The 26,134-nt window shown below is 50.3% G+C and overlaps 1 protein-coding gene across 8 annotated transcripts in view; it reads right to left on the bottom strand.

Moving 5' to 3' along the window:
* Window positions 1–2,639: 2,639 nt before the first annotated feature.
* KANSL3 (KAT8 regulatory NSL complex subunit 3) overlaps window positions 2,640–26,134 on the bottom strand; it is a 65,284-nt gene continuing 41,789 nt past the window's right edge. For 3 of the 8 annotated variants that reach the window (XM_032790301.2, XM_032790300.2, XM_075062705.1), the window contains 7 exons: window positions 25,066–25,150; window positions 23,995–24,149; window positions 22,938–23,050; window positions 21,917–22,139; window positions 20,825–20,958; window positions 8,007–8,169; window positions 2,640–3,349 (listed from right to left, as the gene is read on the bottom strand). In XM_032790301.2, coding sequence (XP_032646192.1) covers window positions 2,799–3,349; window positions 8,007–8,169; window positions 20,825–20,958; window positions 21,917–22,139; window positions 22,938–23,050; window positions 23,995–24,149; window positions 25,066–25,150 — 1,424 coding nt within the window. In that variant the 3' untranslated portion in view covers window positions 2,640–2,798. Of the gene's footprint in view, window positions 3,350–8,006; window positions 8,170–17,778; window positions 19,349–20,824; window positions 20,959–21,916; window positions 22,140–22,937; window positions 23,051–23,994; window positions 24,150–25,065; window positions 25,151–26,134 lie in introns of those variants that run through there. The other 5 variants (XM_075062707.1, XM_075062706.1, XM_075062709.1 and 2 more) reach the window with 3 other exon arrangements.

Raw genomic sequence — 26,134 nt, 5'->3', positions numbered from 1 at the left:
CTTGAGTGAAATAGTATTTTGTCTATATCTCTCTTTGAGGGTTGTGGTAACCTGTGTCTGAACTGTTTAATGGATAAATTACCCTGTACTAATTGCCATGATATCTGGGAGACGGAGAGTTAAGCCTATTTTCTCAGGTCAAAAGGCTGCTGGAAATGTATAAAAACCCTGGGGCACAATCTTTCTTCATCTCAGATCTGCTTTGGGTTTCAAGAAGGGGAACCCCTAAGCCATAAGAATTGAGATCCCCAGTCACTGACTGGAGTCACCCCGAATACAGTGGAGTCGCATCAAAGGCACATTTAACTTACGTGATTTTAACTATACATGCTCAGCAAAAAACAAAACAAGAGAAAAATAACAATTTAAATACTGTACCTGTAGTGAGGGCGATTGCGCCTGCCATTCCACTCAATGAGCATTTGACTATATACGATGTTCGCCTTACGAGCTGACTTCAGAACCTAACCCTCGCATAAAATGTAACCTATGGACTATTTCTAAAAGATCTTTTGGCAACTATAAACTCACCATCTCTGCTATGTATCTGGACCTCAAGAAATTGAACTCAAATCTGTATGTATATTGATCTTTCAACCAACTCTCTCTCTCTTGTTTTTTAACAAATTTTAGTTTAGTTAATAAGAATTGGCTGTAAGCGTGTATTTTGGGTAAAACCTAATTTATTATTTGACCTGGGTCTGGGGCTTGGTCCTTTGGGATCAGGAGAACCCTTTCTTTTTCTCCTTTTACTGGGGTATTGGTTTTCATAACCAGACATCCCCATAACGAGTGGCACTGGTGGTGATACTGGGAAACTGGAGTGTCTGGAGAATTGCTTGTGGGACCTGTGGTTAGCCAGTGGGGTAAAACCAAAGTCTTCTCTGTCTGGCTGGTTTGGTTTGCCTGGGTGTGCAAAGGGACCCCAGCCTGGGGCTGACACTGCCCTGCTCTGAGCAATTTGTCCTGAATTGGTACTCTTGGTTGGGTCCCACCAAGGGCAGCATCGTTACAGAGGAACGGTGCAGGTCTGCACTCTGTCTCCACATGCCCTGGGATTGTCCCGAGCTGTGTTCCCTCTAAGCTGCACGGCCGCCCAAGAGTCAATCAAGTGCCAGGCACTGATTAGCAGAGCCCTGCACATCCGGCGATGTGTGCTGAGGCGCCCCTCCTCCCCGTCGCTCTGCTGCCAGCTGCTCCTGTCCTTTGCCTTGGAGCCCCGTGCCAGCTGCTTCCGGGACCCTCCTGCTGGCTGTGCAGAGCAGGGACAGGGGACAGGGCTCAAGAGCAGGACAGAGCTGTTGACAGCTGCTGCGGTCTGAACAAGCCTTCTGGTGAGTGCCGCTGGTGAGCACAGTGCCTCAGACTTCCACAGCAGCCAGCACGCGCACACGCACACAGAGTCCTGTCTCTTTCTCTCTCACACACACACACCTCCCAACACATACTTGTGTTACTGTTGTTACTTCTTGGTATTTCCTGCAATGCACATACATTCTCTGTAATTGTATTCTTTCAAAGGGCTATTTTAGTTTTTTGACTGGTCTGCACATTTCATACTTTTGTTTCTCTCTTGTGCTTGAATTTAATTCTTTTGATTAATGAGTTCTAAAATGCCAAGCCTGTCCTGGCTGGAGTAATTACCTCTATGATAACCTTTTAAAAATATATATTATGTCGAGGTTTTGTGTTTCCAGTGGTGGCTCACAGCCACACATCACCTCGATATCAGTGCACATAAAATTCATTCCACACATGGATGGAAAAAATTAGAGGGAACACTGGTCCCAATTAGTTTTAAGGGACTTCCTTTGTGACTCCGAGGAGGATGGGCAGCTCCTCCAGCTCTTGGGGAGACACCAGCACTGGAATGTGGAGCAACCTCAGCCCCCAAGTCCAAGGTGACAGACACAGGCCTCGGTGCCAAACCAGACCTCACGGCCTGCTCAAGAAGGTGCTGCTTCAACCGTAAGTTCCTGGCCACCTAGGTTCTTTTGGCAAGCAACTGCTGCTTAGCGCGTCCCTTGCCTAAACGCAGCATCCACCTCGTGCAAGGATCACTATTGGCAATTACTACACACACTCAACAGCAGTGCTTGAACCCCGGTGAGGACATCACACAGGGCGATAAGTATCCCAACTTCCGAGCTTAACCAACACTATCTAGAGTAGGGCTAGCCATTTAAAAGCTACATACCCGAAGAGGAAAACAGACAGAGAAGGGGAGGTGATAACCACACAGAGCTCTGACTCCAGTCATGCATGGTGAGAAGGAACTGAGGGGGGCTGGGCAGCGCCGCCTCAAATAGCCAGGGGAAGGCACAAGCATCGGCCCCACAGGTACTGCTAGGCAAAGTTCTCCAACTCCAATGCACTGAGCGCACACATGTCTGTGTGGAACGCAGCTGAACCTCCCCGAAGAAGGGGGCAGCATTTACTCCCCTCAGAGTGCTGGGGGGGCTCATCTGTTTGCAAAGCTCTGAAATCCTTCACTGAAAGATACTAGAAATATGCAAAGCATAAGGCCTTTTGATTTCCATTGCATGCTGAGAATCTAAATCCCACCTCCTCCTCAGGCTACAACGCAGGCGGTGATCAAAGGGGAAGGCTACAATGAAGAGATCACACGAGTGAAAAAAAAAAAAAAAAAAAGAAGTTTTATTAAACAGCAAGAGAAACCCCCAAACCAAAAGAAATGTCCATTTGGGCCTAGCATGGGTGCTGCACTCCTGCAGCCAACAGCACTAGTTCATATTGAAGGCAAAACTCAAATTCATGGCAAAGCAGTGCTGGATTCGCTATGGCTTCTGGCTGAACGTGGGCCCCGCTGTTGCTAGGATGGATGGGCTGGCCAGGCTGCTGCCCAGCGTTATAAGTGTGGTGCCAGCCCCAGTCGGCAGCATGCCCTGTGGCAGCAAATGTCTATTAGCCAGAGTCTCCCTGGTGTGGATGATGGTGCTGCCATTGTCCACCACAGAGGGCACCTTCCCCAGGGTTTCCACTGACTCGAGAGTGTGGCCGACTTTCTCCAACCTGCGCCCCAAGGGCCCGTCGCCCTTCGCTGCCAACGTGGAGGTCAGGATGACAGTCTTGGTAGTGTTCTGCAGGATGGGCCCCACTTTGGAATGCACCAGGCTGCAGGGCGGGTTAGCCGGCGTTGCAGAGGTGAAGGTCACAGCACTGGGGGGCGAGCTGGCAGAGGATGACGAGCAGGCAGACGAGGAGGGCGTCTGGATCCCCACAGGTTTCCAGGGGGCACCGGCAGCCTCAGCCATCACGGACTTGGTGAGCGCAGACAGCTTGGCATCTGACATGACATACAGGGTTTTCATGGGGCTGGTGGCAGTCACTGCGGGGACAGAGGGACAAAGACAGCTTAGTGTCCCCTGTGCTTTCCACCGTTTCCACAGGCCAAGCCTACAGCAGCTGGGGCAGAGTAACCAGGGTGTGAGCTGTGCATTGCTCAGTGGGCAAGTTACTTTGTAAACCACGGTATGTGCACAGGTCATCCCCAGAGCCAGCCTATACCCCCATAACAGCAAGTACCCAGGCATGCTGTGGCCCCCTAGGATACTTGGCACAGCACACTAGTACGATGTCCTGAGTGCCAGACCAAGGACCACCTATGCCAGCTGCAGATCCAGAAGCAGCCAAGGATCCAAAGTAATCCCCAAACTGCAACCCTCCTGGATAAGAGGAGGACAGATCTCCCTTAATAAAAGGGAGCAGAAACTCTCCCGGCCCACACTAACACCTTCCAGCCCACACAGAGCACCTCTTGACTGGGCCAGGTTAAGCTCCAGCCATGAAATCAGTGCTCTCCTAGCGGCTGCACTGCTCCCTGAGCTCCTGGGAACCCCCACAGCAACATGCACTATGCATCCGGGGGTACCAGTGCACAGGCCCTCCATCTAGAGGATGGAAATCATAATGCTAGTAGACAACAGCTGTGACTGATACCCAGCACTGGCATGAAGGTTCGCCTGCCTTGCCCTGATGTCCTGTTGCTATTTCTCTGATTGGAGTAGCGCTCCAGAGTCAGAATTGCCACCAAGACAACGACTCTCATCCTTAACTCACAGCTCGTCCTGCGCTGTGTCCTTCAAGTAAACTGATCAGAACATAAGAGCAGCCAGACTGGGTCAGACCAAAGGTCCTTCTAGCCCAGTATCCTGTCTTCTGACAGCGGCCAGTGCCAGGTGCCCCAGAGGGAATGAACAGAACAGGTCATCATCAAGTGACCCATCTCCTGTCGCTCATTCCCAGCTTCTGACAAACAGAGGCTGGGGACACCATCCCTGCCCATCCTGGCTAATAGCCATTGATGGACCTATCCTCCATGAATTTATCTAGTTCTTTTAATCCTGTTACAGTCTTGGCCTTCACAACATCCTCTAGCAGGGAGTTCCACACTCACTGCTTGTCTCCCACAGGGGACAGGGAAACCACCGGATTCCCAATGACCATGGCAGGCTTGTGCGAGGCAGGGGCGGCTCCAGGCCCCAGCACACCAAGCACGTGCTTGGGGCGGCAAGCAGCGGGGTGCGCTCTGCCAGCGCCGCGAGGGTGGCAGGCAGGCTGCCTTCGGCGGCATGCCTAAGGAGGGTCTGCTGGTCCCATAGCTTCGGCAGACCTCCCACATGCCTGCAGGAGGTCCGCCGAAGCCATGGGACCAGCAGACCCTCTGCAGGCATGCCGCTGAAGGCAGTCTGCGTGCTGTGCTTGGGGCGGCAAAATGCCTAGAGCCGCCCGTGGTGGGAGGGAGGACGACGAGGCCTTTTCCCCAGCAATTACACCAAAGCTACATGTATTGCACAGAACCCATGACCAGCAGTGACTGGTTCATCTCACTCACTGGTCTGAACACTGAGCCATACTGGCCTGCATTAGCTGAGCTCTAAGCAAAAGCCCTGTTTACACAGGTCACGGTGCCTTCAGCTCCGCCTTGAGGAGCAGAGGAGTGAGGAGGTAGGAGAAGCTGCCATGGAGGCTGTCCACGTTCTAGCCACACACAAACCCCAGGAGGCAGCTGAGACCGCCAGAGTAAGGAGGAAGGTCTACTTGGGGTTCCTCAAAGGAACAGCAGAAGTGCAAACGTACGGCAGCTCTAATGCTGGAGGAAGCAGGAAAGACAGGAGCTCTTGCACAGACCAGAGGAAGCGGGGTACTCAAAGGAGGTTAGCCCAGAGCAAGTCCTGAAACTGAGGTCAGCTGCAGAGTGGAAGGGTCAGATTCATGCCTCCATTACTAAGCGGTGGCCCTGACCTCTCCCACTGCCCAGCACACTCCTCTGGTGCATGCCTTTGGAGGCCCAAACAGCCTGGATTTGCCCAACACCAGGTCTCCTTTCACATGCAGGTTCAGGAAAAGCCCTTACTGCGGATCCACTGTCCTTCAAACCCTTGGCAGCAAAGTGGCTGCACAGAGAACAGCTCCATGGCTGGAGCACAACACCCCTGTTCTTCAACACTGATCATGTCCAGCAGGCGTGCTGCGTCTTCCAGCCAGCGATGTCAAAGCACCTCCCAAGCTGATCAGCAGGCAGGGATAGTCTTGTGGTTAAGGCACAGAATGTCAAGTCAGGAGACCTGGGTTTTAATCCCTGCTCAAGCTGGCATGTCTGACCTTTGGCACGTCACTCAGCTCCTGGGGCTCAGCTTCCCTGTCCGTACTGCCCAGAAATGGTTGGGAGACTTAATTAGTGTTTGTGAAGCACTCTGAGATCACTGGATGCAAATCTGCTGTAGATATGCAGAGTAGTATATATGCAAATCATTTCACCCTCAAACCAAACATAGCCACCTCTGGGTGGGACTACAGCAGCTGTTTAGGTCAGAGAGAGAACAAGATGACTACAGCCAATTAAAATCACAGGGAAGGGACATTAAAATGAAATTACCAAGTTTACATATGGCCAGGACTCCGGAACTATTTCTATCGTTGTGAAAAGCACTACAGACGTTAGAAAGGCCACAGCCGAGGTCCTATCCATCTCAACAAAAGACGGCATCTCTGGCAGCAGTAGGCTGGGGTATTATCTCAACCCTAGCTCATGGGTCACACCAGCACCTTCCAGCCAGGGAATGCAAGCTTGTGCCCAGGGAGGACATGCTGCATCTCACAAGGAGGCAATTGGCTACATTACCTTTACAGCAGCCGGCCAGGCTGTATGCCAGCACTGGGGTCAGATTCACAGGGAGCAGAAGTGCTACAGTGGCAATTATCTGGGACAAGATGAGCCCTCCTCCCCCACCACCTGATCTCCGCCCAGGGGCTCTGATCTCTTTGAGGCCAGAAGGCAGGATCTGGTGGAGTGAGCTCCGAACACATAAATGCTGTTGAGTGAGAAAGCTTCCTGCAGGTGCTCAACCCCTGGCTAGGTGTCCTGATTGCAGGTCCCCATAGCCATTGCCTTAACACAGGAACAGTCTCATGCCACAAAGACAGGGCCCTGAATGGTGCCCAGCTCAGCACCCCTGGTATGCTGGGATGTGCCTAAGATAAAGGCACTCATCTGAGAGCACAAGGCCTGACACAGAGAAAGCTGGAGTTTGACTTACCCTGCTCCTTTTAGTGACTCAGGGTACTAGGAATCAAGACAAGGGCACCTGCATGCCACCAGTTATCCTAAGGATCAGGAGCAACATTACCCCCTCCCCACCATCAAAAACGCATCACACAACTCACCAAATTCACTATGAGAGTGGCACTCTCCTTCCTCTGAAGCATCAGTTTGGGGCCATCACTGGAGGCAGGGCACCAGTGACGTTGAACCAACAGGTCTGAGCTGGTATGGAAAATCCTAGACTGCGCTGTTGAAAACCACCCCCTTGTCTTTCCATCTCTCACCACCCCTCTTTGTTTTGCTTGTATTTCCCAGTTGGGCTGGGGTTTATTTCGACCGTAAGCTCTGAAGGGCAGCGGCTGTATTTGCTGTGTTTCTCTGGAGCTACTGCAGTTCTGGCCACTAAACAACCAACCAAGAATACACTGAGGCTGCTACTGGGTTACCAGTCAACCAGGGCCGCTAGCGACACAAGAAAGCTTTCTGCAAACAACCACGGTGGCCCTCTAGCTAAAGTACAAATAGCCAAGGGAAACATTTCAAGGTAAAAGAGAAAAAGAAAATAGCATCTTCCCGCTTCCCTGTTGATCTCAGTGGGAGAACTGCTGGGGTTTGAGGTATGCCATGGTTCTAGCCTACAGACACTGGGAAATCATTAGAGTACTAGGCGTCAGCCTCTGCAGAACAGCAGGGACTTCCAAGTGCTCCAGAGCTGTTTGCTTAGACCCTAGCCCTTTGAGAAATCTAGCAGATAATGAAACACAGCTCCACTGTTTCCAAGCAGGGCTCTGTCCAGCCTGCTCATTTCGCCCAGAACGCTTATCATCCATTTGCCTCCAGCGCTTTTCTCTTCACTTTGAAACCAACAGGAAAGAAAGACTCAAACCAACCGTGATGCAACTTTTCTTACCAAAGCATTTTAAGGATACAATAGACTGCAGCTCGGTTGTGCGGATCTGGGTTCTCCCTGGGCAGTTGCAACAGACACACTTACTGAGCTGCAGTGGGTTGGATCCCTTCTCCCTAGTCTAGGTCAACAATAACGCACATCAGGGAGAGCTGCTAGTGTGGAAAGCACAGCTATACGGCAGCCAGTCACAGCCAGCAGAAATGCAGAACCTGAGCAGTCTGCAGCTTTAGGCCATGGAGCTGAACTTAAAATAACTATCCAGGCGTCTGGGCTAATGGTCTCAGTTACATGATGCTACATCTTCCCCTTGCGCTGTCACGCCCAAAGATGTGCACGCACGTACTCAAAGAAACCAGTTAATAGGGTCTTTTCAAAAGTCACAATCTCCAACAAGGTAGTTGGGTGTCCTGGCGATCCTGTCACACCACCACAGCAGCCCTGCGAGTCACCAGGCAGGCACGGCTCTAGCCCTTCCTCCACACTGACTCCAAGGCCTGGCTGCGTGTGCCCCAGAACTGCCATGCGCCTCACCTACAGGTGGCGTTGCTGCAGAGGTCAGGTGGGACGCGGGGTCAGCAGGAGCCGTCTCTATGCCAGCCTGAGCTTTGCTGAGTTCCATCTGAGACAGAAGCTTGCCAGGAGGGGCGCCACTGGAAGGTGGGGTGCTCAAGTTCCCAACTGCACCATCTGGAGCCTGAAAGGGTTAAAGTAATTGAGACCCAACGGAACTGCCAAGCAGAGCAGCAATAATTCACAGCACCCGCAGGGCTCGAGGAGCGTGATGCAGAGTGGAGAATGCCTCCTGTCCGGCCCTTAGCTAGCGGGGCTCTCTTTTCGTTGCCTATAACCCCTTTCAGCAGCGGGGAATTCAAATCCACTTCTCTACGTCTTTTAACCTTTCCTCTATGGCTCTTTTCCCTCCCTCTGACCAGTACTTGTCAGCTGGAGGACTCTGTGGAAGGAGACAAAGTTCTACAAAGACCTTTATTGCAATATCCCCATCAACCTTTGGGAGGGCAAGTTCAGCAGTGGTGACTGTGTCTTACCTAAGGTCTTATTCCCACCTCCACCAGTGACTCCATGGGTGACCTTGGGCAAGTCATTTCTCCACTCTGTGCCTCAGTTTCCTAGCTGTAAAATGCAGATAATACTGACCTATGTCCCTGGGGACTTGTGAGGCTTAATAAGAGATTCTGAGCGCTCAGGGATCCTCTGATGAAAGCAACCACCTGCTGTTACTATCGGGATACTGCCAAGAGCACAACACTATTGGAAGCAGCATGTTCACTTTCGCTTCTGCATCAGAAGAGCTCCTTGCTGAGCCATGAAAGATGCATGAGATCCCTTGGACATTCAGCCTGACGTCTGTGCAGAGCCCATTCAGTGGGAGACCTCAGTAAAGACGTCTAACCTTCCCCGCGCATTCCAGACACTAACCAGTTAGGGGATTCTTAAAGGGTCTATTAGGTATTCAGCTCATGGCTGCACTGTTCCATCCACATCCAGATTCACCCGCTTGCATTCGCTTCAAGGATATGTCTAGACTGGAGTTAATCAGCTGCCAGTTAACAAACGAGTTGGTACATGCTATATGGAAATCTGCTGCCGTGAGCTGTGTACAAACGAACGTGTACAAACGTGGTGGCTGATTCGAGTTACCCCCAGTGCAAACAAACCATCAGCGAGTGGGGGAGGCTTTTGCCCCTCGATCCCATCTCAGAGTGGACTTGCTTCCTCCAAGAAGCCCCACACTAACCCACACCGAATCCGTCAGACCAAACCTTCCCCAGAGTGTTGGCAACTGTGTGTCACTGAGGATGGAAGTTCCCTTGTACAGCATTTACACAATAGCCCTCTCCTAGCAGGGGATCCCAAAGACACCACGGAGTCCGTTCTCCAGCCCTGCACCAGGCACATGACCATTAGCAGCCCTGTTCCACAGAGAGGGCAACAGAGACACAAAGAGACTTGGCCAAAGTGTCTCAGCAGGTCACCTGCTGAGCCAGGAACAGAATCCAGGAGATCTGCACTTTAATGAGATGATCCATTCCTCTAAGGGGTGTACACCCTGTGCACTGCAGATCACACCCAGGTGCAGTTAGCCTGCTAAGAGCATCCCGTATCTGTCACGTCTGATGAGAAACCTAGGACAGCCTCTCTCACTAAGAACTTAGTGTTTGTACACCAATGCGAGGAGCCTAGGTAACAAATGGAGGAAGTGCAGGAAGTGAAACTGGATATTACTGGTGCAGGAAGTGAAACTGGATATTATAGGGATAACAGAAACATGACGGAATAGTAGTCACGACTGGAGTACAGGTATTGAAGGGTATGTGCTGTTTAGGAAAGACAGAAATAAAGGCAAAGAGAATCTGTCTGCGCAAAAATCACATTGGGGAAGAAAGCTACCAGAGCCTCCCCTGGGATAGTGCTTGGGGTGTGCTACAGACTGCCGGGATCCAATATGGACAGAGACCTCTTTAATGTTTTTAATGAAATAAACACTCATGGGAATTGTGTGATCATGGGAGACTTTAACTTCCCAGATATAGACTGGAGGACAACTGCTAGTAGTAATAGTAGGGCTCAGATTTTCCTGGATGTAACAGCTGATGGATTCCTTCACCAAGTAGTTGCTGCACCAACAAGAGGGGATGCTATTTTAGATTTGGTTTTGGTGAGTAGTGACCTCGTAGAAGAAATGGTTGTAGGGGACAACCTTGGTTCAAGCCATCATGAGCTAATTCAGTTTAAACTAAATGGAAGGATAAACAAAAATAGATCTGTGACTAGGCTTTTTTGATTTCAAAAGGGCTAACTTTCAAGAATCAAGGAAATTAGTTAGGGAAGTGGATTGGACTGAAGAATTTGGGGATCTAAAGGTGGAGGAGGCCTGGAATTACTTCAAGTCAAAGTTGCAGAAACTATCAGAAGCCTGAATCCCAAGAAAGGGGAAACATTCATAGGCAGGAATTGCAGACCAAGCTGGATGAGCAAACATCTCAGAGAGGTGATTAAGAAAAAGCAGAAAGCCTACAAGGAGTGAAAGATCGGAGGGATTAGCAAGGAAAGCTACCTTATTGAGGTTAGAACATGTAGGGATAAAGTTAGAAAGGCCAACAGCCATGTAGAGTTGGACCTTGCAAAGGGAATTAAAACCAATAGTAAAAGGTTCTATAGCCATATAAATAAGAAGAAAACAAAGAAAGAAGAACGGACGCTAAACACTGAGGTATGGAAGTGGAGTTAAGGTAATCTAGCCGGGTCAATTATCTAACAAATACTTTGCCTCAGTCTTAATAGGAGCTTAGGTTATAATGATAGGATGACAAATAGGAATGAGGATATGGAGAGGATATTACCAACGAATCCGAGTAGAAGCCAAACTCAAAAACAGCTTAATTGGGTCGAAATGAGAGGCCCAATAATCTTCATCCAAGAATATTAAAAGAACTGCCAACAGACATTACGAAACCCGTATTAGCAGAATTTAAAGTGATCTGTAAACTCGAGGGGCGTACCACAACTGGAGAATTTTAACATAGTTCCTATTTTTAAGAAAGGGAAAAAAAGTATCTGGGCACTAACAGGCCATCATGGTTTACATCTGTAGTATCCAAGCTTGAAAAATTCTTGAAGAGAATATCGGACAATCGATCATGTATTGGACAAAAACAACATGTTTTACAAAAGGTAGATCATGCCCAAACCAACTGATTTCCTTTTTGAGAAGTAATATTTTCTAGACAAACAAAATTGCCGTGGATCTATTACCTTAGATTTCGTAAGCATTGATACAGTTCCACATCGGGAATTATTAGCTAACTGGAAAAATTGGGACAATATGAAATTGGAAAGTGCAAGGAACCAAGGATGGTTAAAGGACGAGCTAACGGGCATACTGAAAGTGAAATTCAGGTTGGCGAGAGGTTATTAGTGGAGTTCTCAGGATCGGTTTGACCAAATTCTTATTTATCCTTTATTATTGACCTTGGCACCAAAAAGTGGTAATGTGCTAATATAGTCTGCAGATACACAAAGCTGGAGTATTGCCATACAGAGAAGGACCAGGATATCATATAGGAAGAATCTGGATTGACCTTGTAACTTGGAGTAATTATTTAATAGGATGAAATTTAATAGTGAAAGTGCAGTCATGCATTTTAGGGATTCATAACAAAATATTTTATAAAGCTGGGGAGGCATCAGTTGGAAGTAACAGAGAGGAGAAGAACCTAGAGTTGTTGTCCAAATTGAGATGACTATGGCTGCCATGTGATTGAGCTGTGAAATAAGCTAATGTGGTTAGGATGCCTTCAGGTGAAGTTCATTTCCAAATTAGAGAATAGGAGGTGTTAGTACGTATACAGGCACTTGTGGAGACCTCATCTGGAATACTTGTGCAGTTCTGGTTTCCATGTTTAAGAAGGAGGATTTCAAACTGGACGGTCAGAGAAGGGCTTACTAGGGATGATCCGGGAACAGAAAACCTGTCTTTGAGAAGGAGACTGAAAGAGCTTGGCTTGTTTAGCCAACCAAAAGAAGTCTGAAGGAGATATGATTGCTCTCTAAATATATCAGAGGAATAAATCCAGGGAGGCGAGAGGAATTATTTAAAGTCGCATACCAATGTGAACACAAGAACAAATGAAAATAAACTGGCTATCAGAAGTTTAGACTTGATATTAGCGAAGTTGGTCTTAACCATTAGAGGAGGAGGGAGTGGGTTGGAACAGGCTGTGGTAGGGGGGGTGCTAGGGGTGTGATCTGACGCCTAAGGAATAGCGAGGCAAAGACATTCTGGCTTCAAGACTAAGCTGATAAGTTTATAAGGGATGGTATAATGGGATAGCCTATTTTTGAAATTAAGTTCATCTTTGATACTAGCAGAAATATGGCCCAATGGCTTTGATGGGATGTTAGATGGGTGGGATCTGAGTTACTACAGAGAATTATTTCCTGGTTGTTTGGCTGGTGAGTCTTGCCCACATGCTCAGGGTTTAGCTGATCACCATATTTGGGGTCAGGAAGGAATTTTCCTCCAGGCCAGACTGGCAGAAGCCCTGGAGGTTTTTCGCCTTCCTCTGCAGCATGGGGCATGGGTCACTTGCTGGAAGATTCTCTGCACCTTGAAGTCTTTAAACCATGATTTGAGGACTTCAATGGCTCAGACACAGGTTTGATACAGGAATGGGTGGGTGAGATTCTCTGTCTGCATTGTGCAGGAGGTCAGACTACATGATCATAATGGTCCCTTCTGACCTTAAAGTCTATGATTGTATGAACTTGGCACCCACCCCGACAGACTGTGCTCTCTCCCTATTGCCAGCCTAATTCTCCCTGATTACTAAAGTGATTTTCCAACATGGAGCAGTTTTCTGAAGTAGCCCAGGCAGTGCTTGACTTCCAGGATATTCTGCAGACCCAAGAGCCTCTCTGCTTGGTGGTCCTCAAGCTGATTTTGACACTATTTATTTAAATGGCTTTATACAAATTGAGACAAAATGTTGTTTAAAAAGTCTTGCAAACTGCAACATCCAGTGGCCAAACAGTTTATTGCTTTGCCAGAAACCCAGGTCTAATTCCTTTGGTCAGAAGGGTCTAGACTGCTATGGAGGCAGAGGCTCAACTCCATAACCCCCAGCACTGATGGGCTCTGAAGGAAGCAGATACCATCCAGATACCCTCCTCCATGAAGGCTGGGGCTGCTATCACAAAACGTGTAAAGGGAAGACGAATCTTGGGCCGGGGCGGTGTCCTGAGCACTGGCACCTGAACTTTAAAGAAAAGAGGGGCTGCAATCTGCTCCATTTTAGACAAGCTGGAGCAGACACTGAAGGTCCTTAGAAGTTGCTAGCATGGCCTGCACTGGGCAATACATGGGTACCCTGATTGAAGCGGCTCAGGCACCTCCCTCACAATGCTCTGCCAGCACAGATCAGGCAGGGTTGGCATCAGTATGTTCACTAACACCCTATAATTCATTACAGGTTCAGCGGCCAGGGTCCTGGTCTGGGAGGCAGGAGACCTGGGTGCTTTTCCCAGCTCCACCACTGCCCCACAATGGAACCTTGGGCGGGTCCCAGTCACATCTCTTTCAGGATCCAGCTGGAAGCTCAGATCTCCAGCTACATTTGCAGGGCCAGCAATTAGGGAAAGATCATCTTTTTAGTAAGTGTGATCTGGAGTCCATGCCACTCACAGCCCCACAATGCTCATTTCTCAGAGAAGCAAAGAGTCCTGTGGCACCTTATAGACTAACAGATGTTTTGGAGCATGAGCTTTCATGGGTGAATACCCACTTGCATCTGACGAAGTGGATATTCACCCACGAAAGCTCATGCTCCAAAACATCTGTTAGTCTACAAGGTGCCACAGGACTCTTTGCTGCTTTTACAGATCCAGACTAACACGGCTACCTCTCTGATATTTCTCAGAGTATAGCTGCACCCAGCAGGAGAGGACCAAAACAGAAGCCAATGGTTCAAATGAGGGTACAGAGTCGTGTAACGAGGCGGTGTGGCTCCCCTCCTCCACAGGGAGGGTCAAGCCCCCTCAGACACTTAAGGGGGTGGGGCCACTGAGCAGTGAGCCCGCCCCTCAGAGGGTCAGGAGGCGACCCGGAAGTATAAAAGCCGGCCCTCAGCCCGAGCCCAGCCGCCGTCGCGAGCAGACCTGCCAGAGGGTGCTCGTGACTGAGAAGCTGCTGAGGCCCAGGGCCGTGGCCCTGACTGGCTGGAACTTCCCCGCGCCCACTACGACGAGGAGCTGCCGGAGCTTCCCCGCGCTCGCTACTACGAGGAGCTGCCCCATCCCTGCTACTACCCCGAGGAATTCCCGGACCAGGCCTGGCCGGACTTCCCAGAGGTACTGCCGGACCTACCGCCCAGCCCTGGCTGGGAGAAGCCCATGCTACTAGACTTCCCAGGGACTGACGCCCCAGGTCAGGTAGGCCCAGAGGGGGAGGTTGGAAGTAGCCCGGGGGCAGCTGACCCCAGTCAGGCTGCAAGTGTACTGGAAGCCATGTCAGTGTGTTGCGGTCAGGAACCCCACTGACCGTCAGCGGCGATAGCCGCAGCTAGGGCCCCAGGCTGGAACGCAGTGGAGTGGGTGAGCCTGCGTTCCCCCTGCCCCCGTACCCGGGTGGCAGAATCCCCCTCTCCCCGGCCTAAGGAGGCCAGCAGGCCTAGTGATTGACTGCTCAACCCTGAACCACAGGGGTCTGAGCTTTTGTAACTGTGTGTTTGGTGCCCAGCCTGAACCAAGGGCTGGGCCCCAGTTGATTGTGCTACTGCTCGGTCCTGCCCCAAAGGACCCGAGCTACCTGAACTATTGTAACTGTGGGTTGGTGCCCCGCCCGAACCAAGGGCTGAGCCCCCTTTAACTGTGCTACTGCTCGGTCCTGCCCCAAAGGACTCAAGCTGCCGGAACTATTAACTGCTCAACCCTGCACCATGAGGGGCTGAGCCTCTATAACTATGTATTCCTTGCCCCGCTCTATAGCAGAAGGCCGGAGTCCAAGCGACTGTGCAGTGGCGCTCAGCCCGGAAGACAGAGGCTGCCGCAGACACTGTGTGTCGAGGCTGGTGTGGCTCCCCTCCTCCCCAGGGAGGGTCGAGCCCCGGCCAGACCCGCTTTATAAGTCCCAGCACAGTTGGCACTTTCATGTTAAATGCACCAAGCATCCTACTGCTTCACCCCTGCTGCACAGACAGACACATCCACTGAGCTCTCCGTGGGGACTCCTCTGGCTTTTCCTTACATGCCCGCCCCCGCCCACCCCCCACACTCAAAGCCACTTGGTGCAGAGTAGTAGTGCACTACATTTCTCACACTGAATCTCAGCTCCTGTTCATGCTACCCAACCCCTTCCGATGGCTAAAGCCAATAGAGCACCTCATACAACAAACAAACCCAGTGTCCTGAGCAAACACCAACAAGTCACTATCCCCTTCATCTTCCAACAGCACTGGTCTCCATTATCAACCCTTGTGATGCCAGCATTAACCATGTGCCACTGGGACTGCGTTTTCTATTATTTAACTAATACTGAATCCTGAAAACATTCATCCCATCTAGATTCCAGCTATAACCCAGACAGGGGGCACTGGCCCAACAGAACTGCCTTCCGAGCAAATTTTTCAGATTCCAAGGCCAGAAGGGACCATTGTGATCATTTAGTCTGACCCCCTGTAGAGCACAAGCCAGAGACCTGCCCACAGTCATTGCTAGAGCAGATCTGTTAGAAAACATCCACTCTTGATCTCCATCACAACCTTTGGTAAGCCGTTTCAATAGTTAATTACTCTCATTATTAAAACGTTACACCTTATTTCCACAAAGGCTGTAGTGCAAGAACTAGCCAAGCCCCCATAATCAGGTGAAACCTTGGGGCAATCCAAAGCTTTAGCCCTAGGACAGGTGCAAGCTGCCTTTCTCAAAGGGGGCCAACCGTCCAATTCCCCGGACTTTCAACTCCCTTAGATCGCCCAGCTGTATTGGGAAAATGGCCTTTGTTCTTTGTGGTTATGTCCCTTAGTCTTTTATCAAGGCGCTCTTACTGGGAAAAGTGCTATCAAACAGAATTACACATTCTAATGGCAAATGTAAGTCAATTACATTAATGGATAGAATTAGACCAGTTGCTGAAATACACAACCCATGACATTTTGTTTCTAAAAGAACTCTCCATGGACACTAACACAATTAAGCACTGCCCTAAACACACAAACCCAACAATGTAAGTCAAACTCACAGCTTAGAATTAAGCCTCCAGCCTCACCTTGTAACAACGCCTGGAGTTAATCTATGCCTGGAAATGTCATGGGTTTGTCAGACTTTCTAATATAGTTATTGTTCTGCCACATTGTTTTAGGGTGCCTCAAAGCAGGTAACAAAGGAGAAAGGAGAACATGCTATTTCTGATCACTTCTTCAACCAGCCTGGGAAAACCAGAGATTGACTCAGGTTTACCCAAGGAGATTTTGACCTACAGGACAACGGAATTAGATGCAACTCTGACAGACTGATCTTCAGCACTGGAAGAAGATTTATGGTGACGGCACACGTCACAGGAAGAGCTATTATCGCCATCTCTATATTCCCTTCAAGATATTCAGCCTTGACACAGAGATACTAACTCTGGAGACACTTACAGGCCATGTCATGCCAGCAAAATGACTGAAACTGACACTGAATAGAGAGGCGAATGAACCAGATGCTCCCAACTCCCGACAAGCTGGAGAACAGCTACCAAGCATTTACAAGGCACATTGCAGGAATGTCTCTGTGTGGAAACTACTGATAAAAAAAAAATACAGTGCAGATCCTTATGTAACAGGAAACAGGTCCAGGAATTACAGACGCTTAATGTACCACTTCCACTGATGGAGCCTGAGGGCGGAATCCAGCGAAACCCTCTCCCACATTTGGGGACTTCAAGTGCCTCAGAAGTTCCTTCTCTCTAAAGTCCCACAATGATGGAGCAATGCAAAGCCAAAGCGATTTCTCTGCCCCCACCTCCATGGGGCTCCCAGCTGGAGGCAGCCATGGGTCACACTTACTGCTCTGAGAGGAGCAGGCCTCAAACTGGACAGCTCAGAGTCCCCAGTCACAGTCTGCTCTCCTGCATCCCCTATGGCAGGGCCTTCTGCACGGAACTTGCATTAGCAACACCGAAAACAGGGAACTCGACTGTGCAATAAGAAAGACACCGTCACAGTCAGGAGAAACATTTTCCCCCGGGATCCTCATCCTCCAGCTCCCGGATGCAGGGAGACCAACTGGCACCAGCTTTTGGTGCCAGCGTGGTCCAAATAGATCTCTATTTCCATTCCTCACCAAGTACTGACAAGCCGAGGTTGTCTCCTCAGCAAACATCATTCCTGCCTGAGTTTCCTGCTTGTGCCCTAGGTGCCAGGCCTCCCTGACATGGTTAAAACGGGGTGCAGAAAGCACTGGTGAAGGGAGCCAAGGGAAATTCAACACAGGGCATTTTGGAAACACACTATTAGAGTTGTGCCCAGGGCAGCTTTGTCCGTCCCCTTCTGCCATGTCACTTTCACGGGGACTCTACAGAAAAGTGACAGACTCTGTAATATTGCAGTAAATACGTCCCTCTCCGGTCCAGGTAAATAATGGGTACTATTTTCAAACAGCTCTTTGGCAGACCTTTAGTCAAATAGCAATTTGTTATGAAGGATCTTTGCAGGAGCCCATGCCAGCGAACTGTAATTCAGAGGGGTATGTTCCTGTGTCCAATGGTAGTTTTCAGGAGCTACCACAACAGCTGAAGTTAAACTCAGACCTGACTCTTCCACAGATGCCTTGTAAAAATATTAACAACATCATTTGTGTCTCTCTCGGCTTTCAGAGAGATCTGAAATCTCACCCAAGGTCTCTCTCCAGTCTTTGTTGCTTTTTTCCAAGTTCTTGAGGTGGTTCTCAACTGGCATGAGGGCTCTCGGTGTCCCTTTTTGACCTCCAGAAGCACCACGTTCACACACACTTGGGAACTTGGACTGGCCTGCCCTTATATATGGCTGGAGCCCAGTAGATAATTGATTTCTAAGAGTCTGAGTAAAACCCAAACCTCAGCCAGGCAGGCCTTAAAGTCTCTCAGTCTCACAAGGACCACGGTGCAGGACCCCTCCTGGGCCAGTCACACCTTCCTCATCCTGCAATTGCCCTATGTCAAAAGACAAAACAGAGAGGCAGACCCAGGTTGCTGTAGCCCTGACACAGTCCTTCAACACCAGCACCCTGCGACGCAGCATCTGACGGGGGCAGCTGAGCCCGTCAGGAGGGTTTCACACAATCCATTCATAGTCTCACTTGGCTCCTGCACTTCAGCGGTTTGCCGAGCAGGGCCTAAAGGCCAGGCCTGGCTGTCACAGAGTCAGCCCTGGGGCTCAAGCAGGAGCAACTTGTGCTGTGGGGCTGAAGGCCTTAGGATTCTGGTGCAGCCTGGGGCACAGGTCACTTGCAGGCTTACACTAGTGTCAATGGTGAAGTCTCTGTAACTTGACATCTTTAAACCATAATTTGAGGTCATCAGTGACCCAGCCAGAGGTTAGGGGTTTATTACAGGCGGGGGTGGGCCAGGTTCTGTGCCCTGTGATGTGCAGGAGGTCAGATCAGGTTATCTGAATACTCCCTTCAGACCTTACAGTCTGTGAGGGTTCCAACTCTGCTGATGGTGCACAATGGGTGAGTGTCTCTGGTCTGGGTTAGCCAGCTCAGGTTGGAATGCGCAAAATAGTCCTTTCTGGCTTTGACATCTGTGAAACTACGTCTCACAACTGCAAACTGACATAAGGTGGAGCCGCTCCAGGGTACGTCTGCCCTGGAGATTTCACCTGCTTCCTTTTTCACTCAAGGGAGTGAGCACGTTCCAGCAGCTTATTTCCTTTCTGAACTTTGCCACTGCCGTTTTGAGATCACACGGTTGGAACATCTGACACCATTAACTGCTTCTCCACTAAACAAATCTGCCTCTAACCAGGCAGTTTGTGTTCTGGATTCAGCCCCAGGACAAGATACAGCTGGGGACTGGGAGGAAAGCAACCTGAGTCTCTTTCCCAGGGAAGGCACTTGATAGGTCAGGAGTTTACAGCCTTCTTCCAACAGCAGCAGGGCTCACTCCTATCACAGTGAGTGTGAAAAATCCCAAGGGACATTTGTCATGAAAAAATGTTACTCTATGGCAGTGTTTCTCAACCTTTTTGATACCAGGGACTGGCTTGCCACCTTCCTAAACTGTGTCAGGGAGTTCTCAGGGACCATGTGCACCAGTCTACACACCGGTTGTTGAGAAGCACTGCCCTAGAGAACACGATAAAGTTGAACATTCCCACGTCACTGGGTCCTGCCACCTGCATGGGGAAGAACAAAGTATTGTGGAGGAAATGACAGTATGGAGGCCCTGGTGTTGCCCACAGACACCATCCAATCATTAGCCATCCAGGTCCCTGGTCTCAGTTCAGGGATCTGAAGACTTAAGGCACCAAGCTCCTGGCACAGGATGGGGCAACCCCCCCCGACCTCACTCTAGTTTGCCCCTTTGTGGAAGGAGCTGACGGAGATGCAGCGAGAGACTCTGGAGTAGGGTCCTGCAACCTGACCTGACTCCTACAGAGCCCGACTACAAGCCTCAGGGTTGGGTTGGATATTAAACAAACCAACAGTCCTGGGCCTGGGGTGGGTCATCTCTCATTACCTCCTCCTGGCCCATGGAATTGGTGAGTTCACAGCTGTGTGCCCCACCCATCGGCTACCACCTCTCAGCTCTAGGTCTGTGCCCATGAGTTGCAGCCCCTCTCATTGTGCAGCGCAGGGAGATGCCAGCGGACAGAAGAGCATACAGCCACTGCTGCTCCAACCCCACAGGCAGGAGGCGGCAGGAGATGGACTGCAGGCACAAGGTATAGGGATGGGAAGCTCATGTCAGGCCGAATCCCAAGGACAAGGTGGCAGCACTGACATAGGTTCAGGGGAGGCAGCCCAGGGAGTGACCGCCCTTTGGGTGCGCAGCACTTGGGCAGGGAGCGGCTGGTGGGCCAGGGTGAGGATCAGGCCACAGGAGGGAGAATAGGGCTGGAGGGTAATTAGCCCCTGGCGGCTCTAAGGAGGAAACAAAGTAAAGCAAATGAAGTCTGAGCTGGCAACTACGCCCCAAGGGACCAACTACAAGCGTCAGGGTCGGGTATGAAAACAACCTCAGGCTGGGTTTGGATTGTCTGTGGTCTAGTCAGGTTCAGGTCAGGATTTCAAATTAGGCCCAAATCGACCTCAGCTCTGGAGGGAGCCCCATTCCACCTTCCTCGGCACAGAGCAGGGTCTACAAACACCTCTCCAGAAAGCCCCAAGTGTCAGAGGGATCTTAAAGAGGGGCTCCCAGGCTGACACCAACTCCAGGTGTTTGGATCCAAAGTCACTGCCTTGATTTGGCATTTTCAGTGGATTAAGTGCAGCAGTGACGTCACATCAGATACATTACTTGGGTAGAGGCTGCTGTGCTTGTGGCAGGAGAGGCCTGATCTATCTCCAGCCACTGCCCTACTAGCCCCTTCCTGCCCAGAGCATGCTCTGCTCTCCCTCACAAGCCCCCCATTCCTGTCCACTTCGGTCTCCGCTGTAGTCACAGCACAGTGGCACAATGGCTCATACAGGAGTAAACACCCTGGCTTCAACATTAGCAAAACCCTAGTGAGAAAATCCCAGTGGTGGTTTCTGGGCCACATGGCAGAACTCTTTCCCCAGGAGAGATGCTCCTGCACAAACGCTGGTGATGGAAGCATGACATATGCCCAACGGCTTCCCTTCGCCTAAGACCAGAGGCCCAGAATTACCTGAGGTGTCTGAGTTTGCAGCTGCTGCTCCTCCAGCTGGGGCTGGATAGTCCCCACGGCCGCTTGGCTCAGGGTAGTGACACGGTTAGGCTGTCCCCGCAGGGTAACTGTAATGGTAGTTGGAGCCTTCAAGCCTGGAAGACACAGGAGCGAGGCAAGTTACTGTGACCAGCCAATCTCCGTGTGCACACTTTGCCCGGGCATGGTTCTTCCTTTCACAGGAAAAACAGATCAGACAGACACAACCCCCCCCCCGCCAGCTGCCAGGCAGCTGCTCCCAAACTGCCAGTGACTGGAGATCAGCTGTAGGACAGTACGAACATGGAGTGTGGCAAGGATCACAGTGCCCAACACAACAAATCCACGTCTGGGAAAGCCCAACATGAGCCCTCCAGGCACAACTGCTGGCAGTGATATTCGGAGACCCGCACCCAGACCCCATGCACATTTCCTATTAACAGACCACGTGCTGTGTAACGAGGACTTCAGCATGAAGTAATGCGAGTTCCAGGGCATGGAGCTGACGGCTGGACTGGCAGACACTAGCTTGGGTGAGCAGAGAGAGCACAAAGCTGACAGTGGCTGGCATCTCCGAGGAACACACAGCCCGCACCCATAGCTGGATCTTGGCTCTCTGGAGCCTGGAATGCTATGAATTAGGGGACTCGCTGTTCAGAGGCAGCCGCCTGGCCCTGTTCGCAAGCCATCCTAAACCATGCGAGGTATAAGTCAGCCTGGTATTAAGGAACATGCAAAGGGGACTTCAATCGTGTGCATGATGAAGATCGACTCCTACTGGGGAGACGATGGATGTTCACGGTCCATTGTGGCGGATCCCCCTTTACCCCGCGAGGGATGTAAATTCTCTCGCTGGACTCACGAATTCGAATCCCAGCTCTGCCACTGACTCAGTGTCTCCACGGGGGGAGGCAATAGCTCCCTCCTCGCAGCAGCGTCAGGAGGGTAAGTCGGCGTTCACAGAGCACTCTGAACTTCAAACAAGCTTTGTAAATGTGAACTACAGCCTGAAAGGAGATGGGAGGGTGCCTGCATCTTCATCTCACAACCACTCCCACCAGCACTAGCCCTTACCTGCCGCCTGATTGGAGATCTGAGCCAAGCCAGGAAGGCTGCTGGCCAGCTTGGCCAGCCCGCCATTGGTCAGCAACTGGTGAATAGCTGTGGGCTTCCCGCCCCCCGAGGCTCCAAGAGACGACAAGGATGTGGCGACTGGAATGGTGCGGACGATTGTACCGGTGCCCGTGGTTATGGCACTCAGACTCTGGATAGGTGCTGGTGTCTTCCCAGCCGAGGTCTGTCAAAGAAGGCAAGTGCGGTTAGCACCAGGGAGGAAGGGGCAGGATGTCCTTCCCTGCTCCCCCTCACTCTCAAGGGCAGTTTGAGGTCTCAGAGGTCTGGCAGAGTCTTCCACCCTTCATCCCAGTAGGCAGCGAGTGCACCTCAGCCCAAGGGCGGATGAAGTTTGGCCCTTTCACCATGGACACTCTTATTTTAAAATGAAGGGGCAGCCCATGGAGACTACTGGCCCTGGCATGCAATAAACCACCTTGATCTGCATGGAGGCTGCTCAGATAGGGGTGGAGCATTGCAAGGTGGGACCTGAAGTCTCCGCAGGCTGCCCCTGCTAGAGCTGATGGGGTTGCAATCCACTCCACTGTGAGAAGCAAGAGTGGAAGAGGCCCAGCAGGCTCGTCTCACCCACTCCCCGGGGCTCATGTGGGACCATTCCCTACATTACATTTTCTAGTATTTTGTCCAGTCTAGGTTTCAGTGCCTTCCGTGCCAGAACTCCCATGTGCCATGCACCTCATGCTATCACTGCACCCAGCCTCCAGATGGGAGGGCAGGCTGCAGACAGCAGTGGTCCTTGTAGAGAAGGCACCCATCACCCTTGGTCCTCAAGTACCCTACTCCTGAACCAAGCGCCAAACACAAGAGCAAGAGTCTCAAGACAGCTTCATACCCGCAACAGAGCTCTACTTCATCCATGGCAACAAGGATGCTGTCCTCCCAAGCTCTCTAGATCCAGTTTCCCGTTCTCCAGGAGAGCCCATGCCAATCTGAAACCCTCCATATCGCTATGGTGGCCTACCTGTATGGACGGCCCCACGGATGCTACGCTCACTGGAAGGGCTGGTGATTTGGTTCCGATGTCCTGCAGGCTGAAGCTCAGTCCCTGCAGGAGGCTGCTAGCAGACGCTGCTCCTGAAAGCAAACAAGGCTGGGGAACAACCTGCCACGAAGAGCTAGTTTCTCACCCTTGGTGGACTAGCTTCAGCAATAGGCTGTCCCCTTGAGTCACGCTGTCTCTTGACCTGTGGGAACCCCTCGTTCCTCCCTAGGAGCTACGTCTCCAGTAGCAAAACACCATTCTAGAACACAACCCAACATCGATCAACTCGCATGACTGTAAACAGGACGCGCGCCCAGCGTAGGCAGGGCCAGTCATGTCTAAACCACCAGACAGCGAGCCACTTCCTGGTCCCGTGCAACTGAACTCGTGGAAATGTTGCCATTAGAGCTGAGCGTATCACTGATTTTTTATTTCAGAAGCTGAACCAAAAAATCTAACAAAAATGTGGTTTGGTTCAAACTGATATTGAATTTTGATGGTTTTTCTTATCAAAACAAAATACATCTGGGATTTGTTTGTTTGTTCCTCATGTTTTTCTGTTTTGCTCCAGGTCATTTTTGGCCGTCTTTCACCCTTTTTTAATACTAGCTAAATTATTAAACAAAACACCATTTCAAAACAAAAAGCTGAAACGTTCCATTTAAAAATAGGCCAAAATAAACCACTTTGGAATTACCCCCATACTCGTTTCCTGAAAGTATCCCCAAAAATGGACTTTTTTGCGAACATATTATTTGCTGAAACAATGTCACCTGGTCTAGCTGCCCTTGACCTCAATGGAAACAGAGCCTGACCCCGTGTTCCATCCTCCACCAGGCTCACTTTCCAGCTCCTGAGTAAGTCACTGGCCTCGTCAAACTGCTGGGATAGCCAAGCACTGGGAAGGCTCTCAGTCACTCCCGGGTTAGAGCAAAGATGCAGGCAGAGAAACACATGACTGATTCCCCAGATCCATCTCACAGGCTGGGTTTGCTTTTCAAGCTCCCAAGCCAGACATGAAGAAAGAGGCAGGTACCTTGGAGTGCATTGCTAGGCTGGGCCTGCCTGCAGTGGGCGCTGCTGGCCACCAGCCTGCTCTGCAAGGAATGGAAGGCGCTGGGAGCTGTGCTGCTAGGGATCATGGCTGAGGGGGTAGAGCTGAGGGAGGGGGTTTCCGCCACAGAATTCAGCCTGGAAAACAAACAGAGAAACACGGCAAATGCACTCCAGTAACCAACCAATTCCAAGGGAATGTATTTCCAGGCCAAAGACTGCAGCCAGAGGGTCAAACGCAGCACATAGCTACTCTTCTGGAAGGGCTGGGTGAGGTTGAAAACCTTACTGTGGTGAACTCAAAACCGCAGCAGCGGCTGTGCCTCCATGATGGGAGATAGAAACAAGCATAAATAGAGTAGGATTTGAGAATCTATTTCTGAAATGAGGGGCGACTGTAGCCCTCTGCCCCCATGCCATGCTGACTGGGGGTTATAGACAGACAGACTCCACCTTTGGAATTACAGGGGGTTCTCAATTTAAAACTGTTTTTATTTTCCAGATCCTGGCTCCAGTTCCCCGTTAAAGGCAGGGCTGCCGCTCTGAGGCATACAGCAAATCAGAGCAGCACCATGGGAGGTAAGAAGACTAAGCCAGCATTAGATGCACAAGAACACACACACTCTGCATGTGCGCGGGCAGGGACATTTTTTAAGGACAGGAACTGGAGTCCAGGTTAAGGCAGAAGACATAGGGAGAGATAAAATAATGCCAGGGTCACAAAAGATCGGGAGGTCTGAATCTATCATTTCAATCTTTGTCTCCACCATATACAGAGAGATATACCTACCACCAGGACACCCTCCCCGCTACTCCCCTCGCTCTGCCAACATTTCTCAGGACTGCCCTGCAACAAGTCAACACTCACAAGGGGTGGGTTCCAGGGGGTTGGATGTCTCCTGTATCTCAGGATTCAGACACAGAGCTGGACATCTGACATGTCCTTTCACACTCAAGGTCTCGGGAAGTGGCAGATGCTGGAATCACTGCTCTCTGGAGCCTGGCATTCGCTGTCTCTGAGCTCCACAGATTAAAAATAAAATGATACACTCACTTGGGAGTGGCAAGTAATCCCGAGAGCTCCTTCACACCTGACCCAGACTGGCCTACGGTCACAGTGGGGGGCTTTCCTGCCACACCTGTGGGAAAGAAAAACAAGAGACATGAAGCTCTGCCCTATTCCAGCCTTTGGGGAACCCCCACTATCACACACGACCCAGTGACACAAAGTAGTGCTGGGGGAACGGAGCTCAACCTGCTGCCCAAAGCACTTTTTAAAGGAAAGCTCCAGTGCAGTCCTAGATATTTTCTAGAAAGTTCTAGGAGAGCGAGTCGTTCCAGAAACATCAAACCAAATAGAATCACTAATAAAACCAGGAAGTTACCATTGCGACAATCCCGTGATGCACAATACGACTGAGGGAATGACCTTCAAACATTGGAAAGCACTGGATACCAGGTGCTCAGCACAGGGATGCAAGCACCTCTCGTGAATTCCACTAATCCGTTTCTACTAATCCTCTCCTTCACTTGCACCCCCACTTCCTCTTGGCCAGATTATTATTATAATACAATTCTACTGCCTCGATGGCTCATTGAGCACATGCCGGTTTTCTAGTGGTTGATTTTGTAAGCATTCTATTGAGACACTTTACAAAATACACAGAAAGGCCGGTGAGTTACAATATTTGTTTATTGCGGTGTTTGGGATACAAATGCGTTTGTCCTGTGTATTCCTCCTGCTCACGCACGGTAAGAGGGAATTCTTGTTTGGTTCATGTTTACTTCTGCATTTCATTTTTTTTCTGTGAAAAGAAATAAAGTTTTGAAAATTAAAAAAAAAGTCCAGGAAATCAGAGACTTTCAAAGCTGTTGAAGGTAAGCCACAATATATTCATTAGTTAATTTTCACAGTAAAACCAACTGTTAAATTAACCAAGAAATGTTGCAAAATGGATTGATTTACTTTACAGCTTTGAAAAATCTCTGATTTCCCAGGGCTTTGGAATGGCGTGCTGACCCTTTCAGCTCTACACTGCACACTAATTCTGCTCACTCACAATTACCTTTAAGAGTTATTTTTTGGTGCTCCAAGCAGAAGTCATCAACCTGGCCCACCACAA

The sequence above is a fragment of the Chelonoidis abingdonii genome, chromosome 2 (genome assembly GCF_003597395.2).
Source record: "Chelonoidis abingdonii isolate Lonesome George chromosome 2, CheloAbing_2.0, whole genome shotgun sequence".
Classification (NCBI taxonomy): domain Eukaryota; kingdom Metazoa; phylum Chordata; order Testudines; family Testudinidae; genus Chelonoidis; species Chelonoidis abingdonii.
This window is presented reverse-complemented; position numbering and strand designations above follow the sequence as displayed.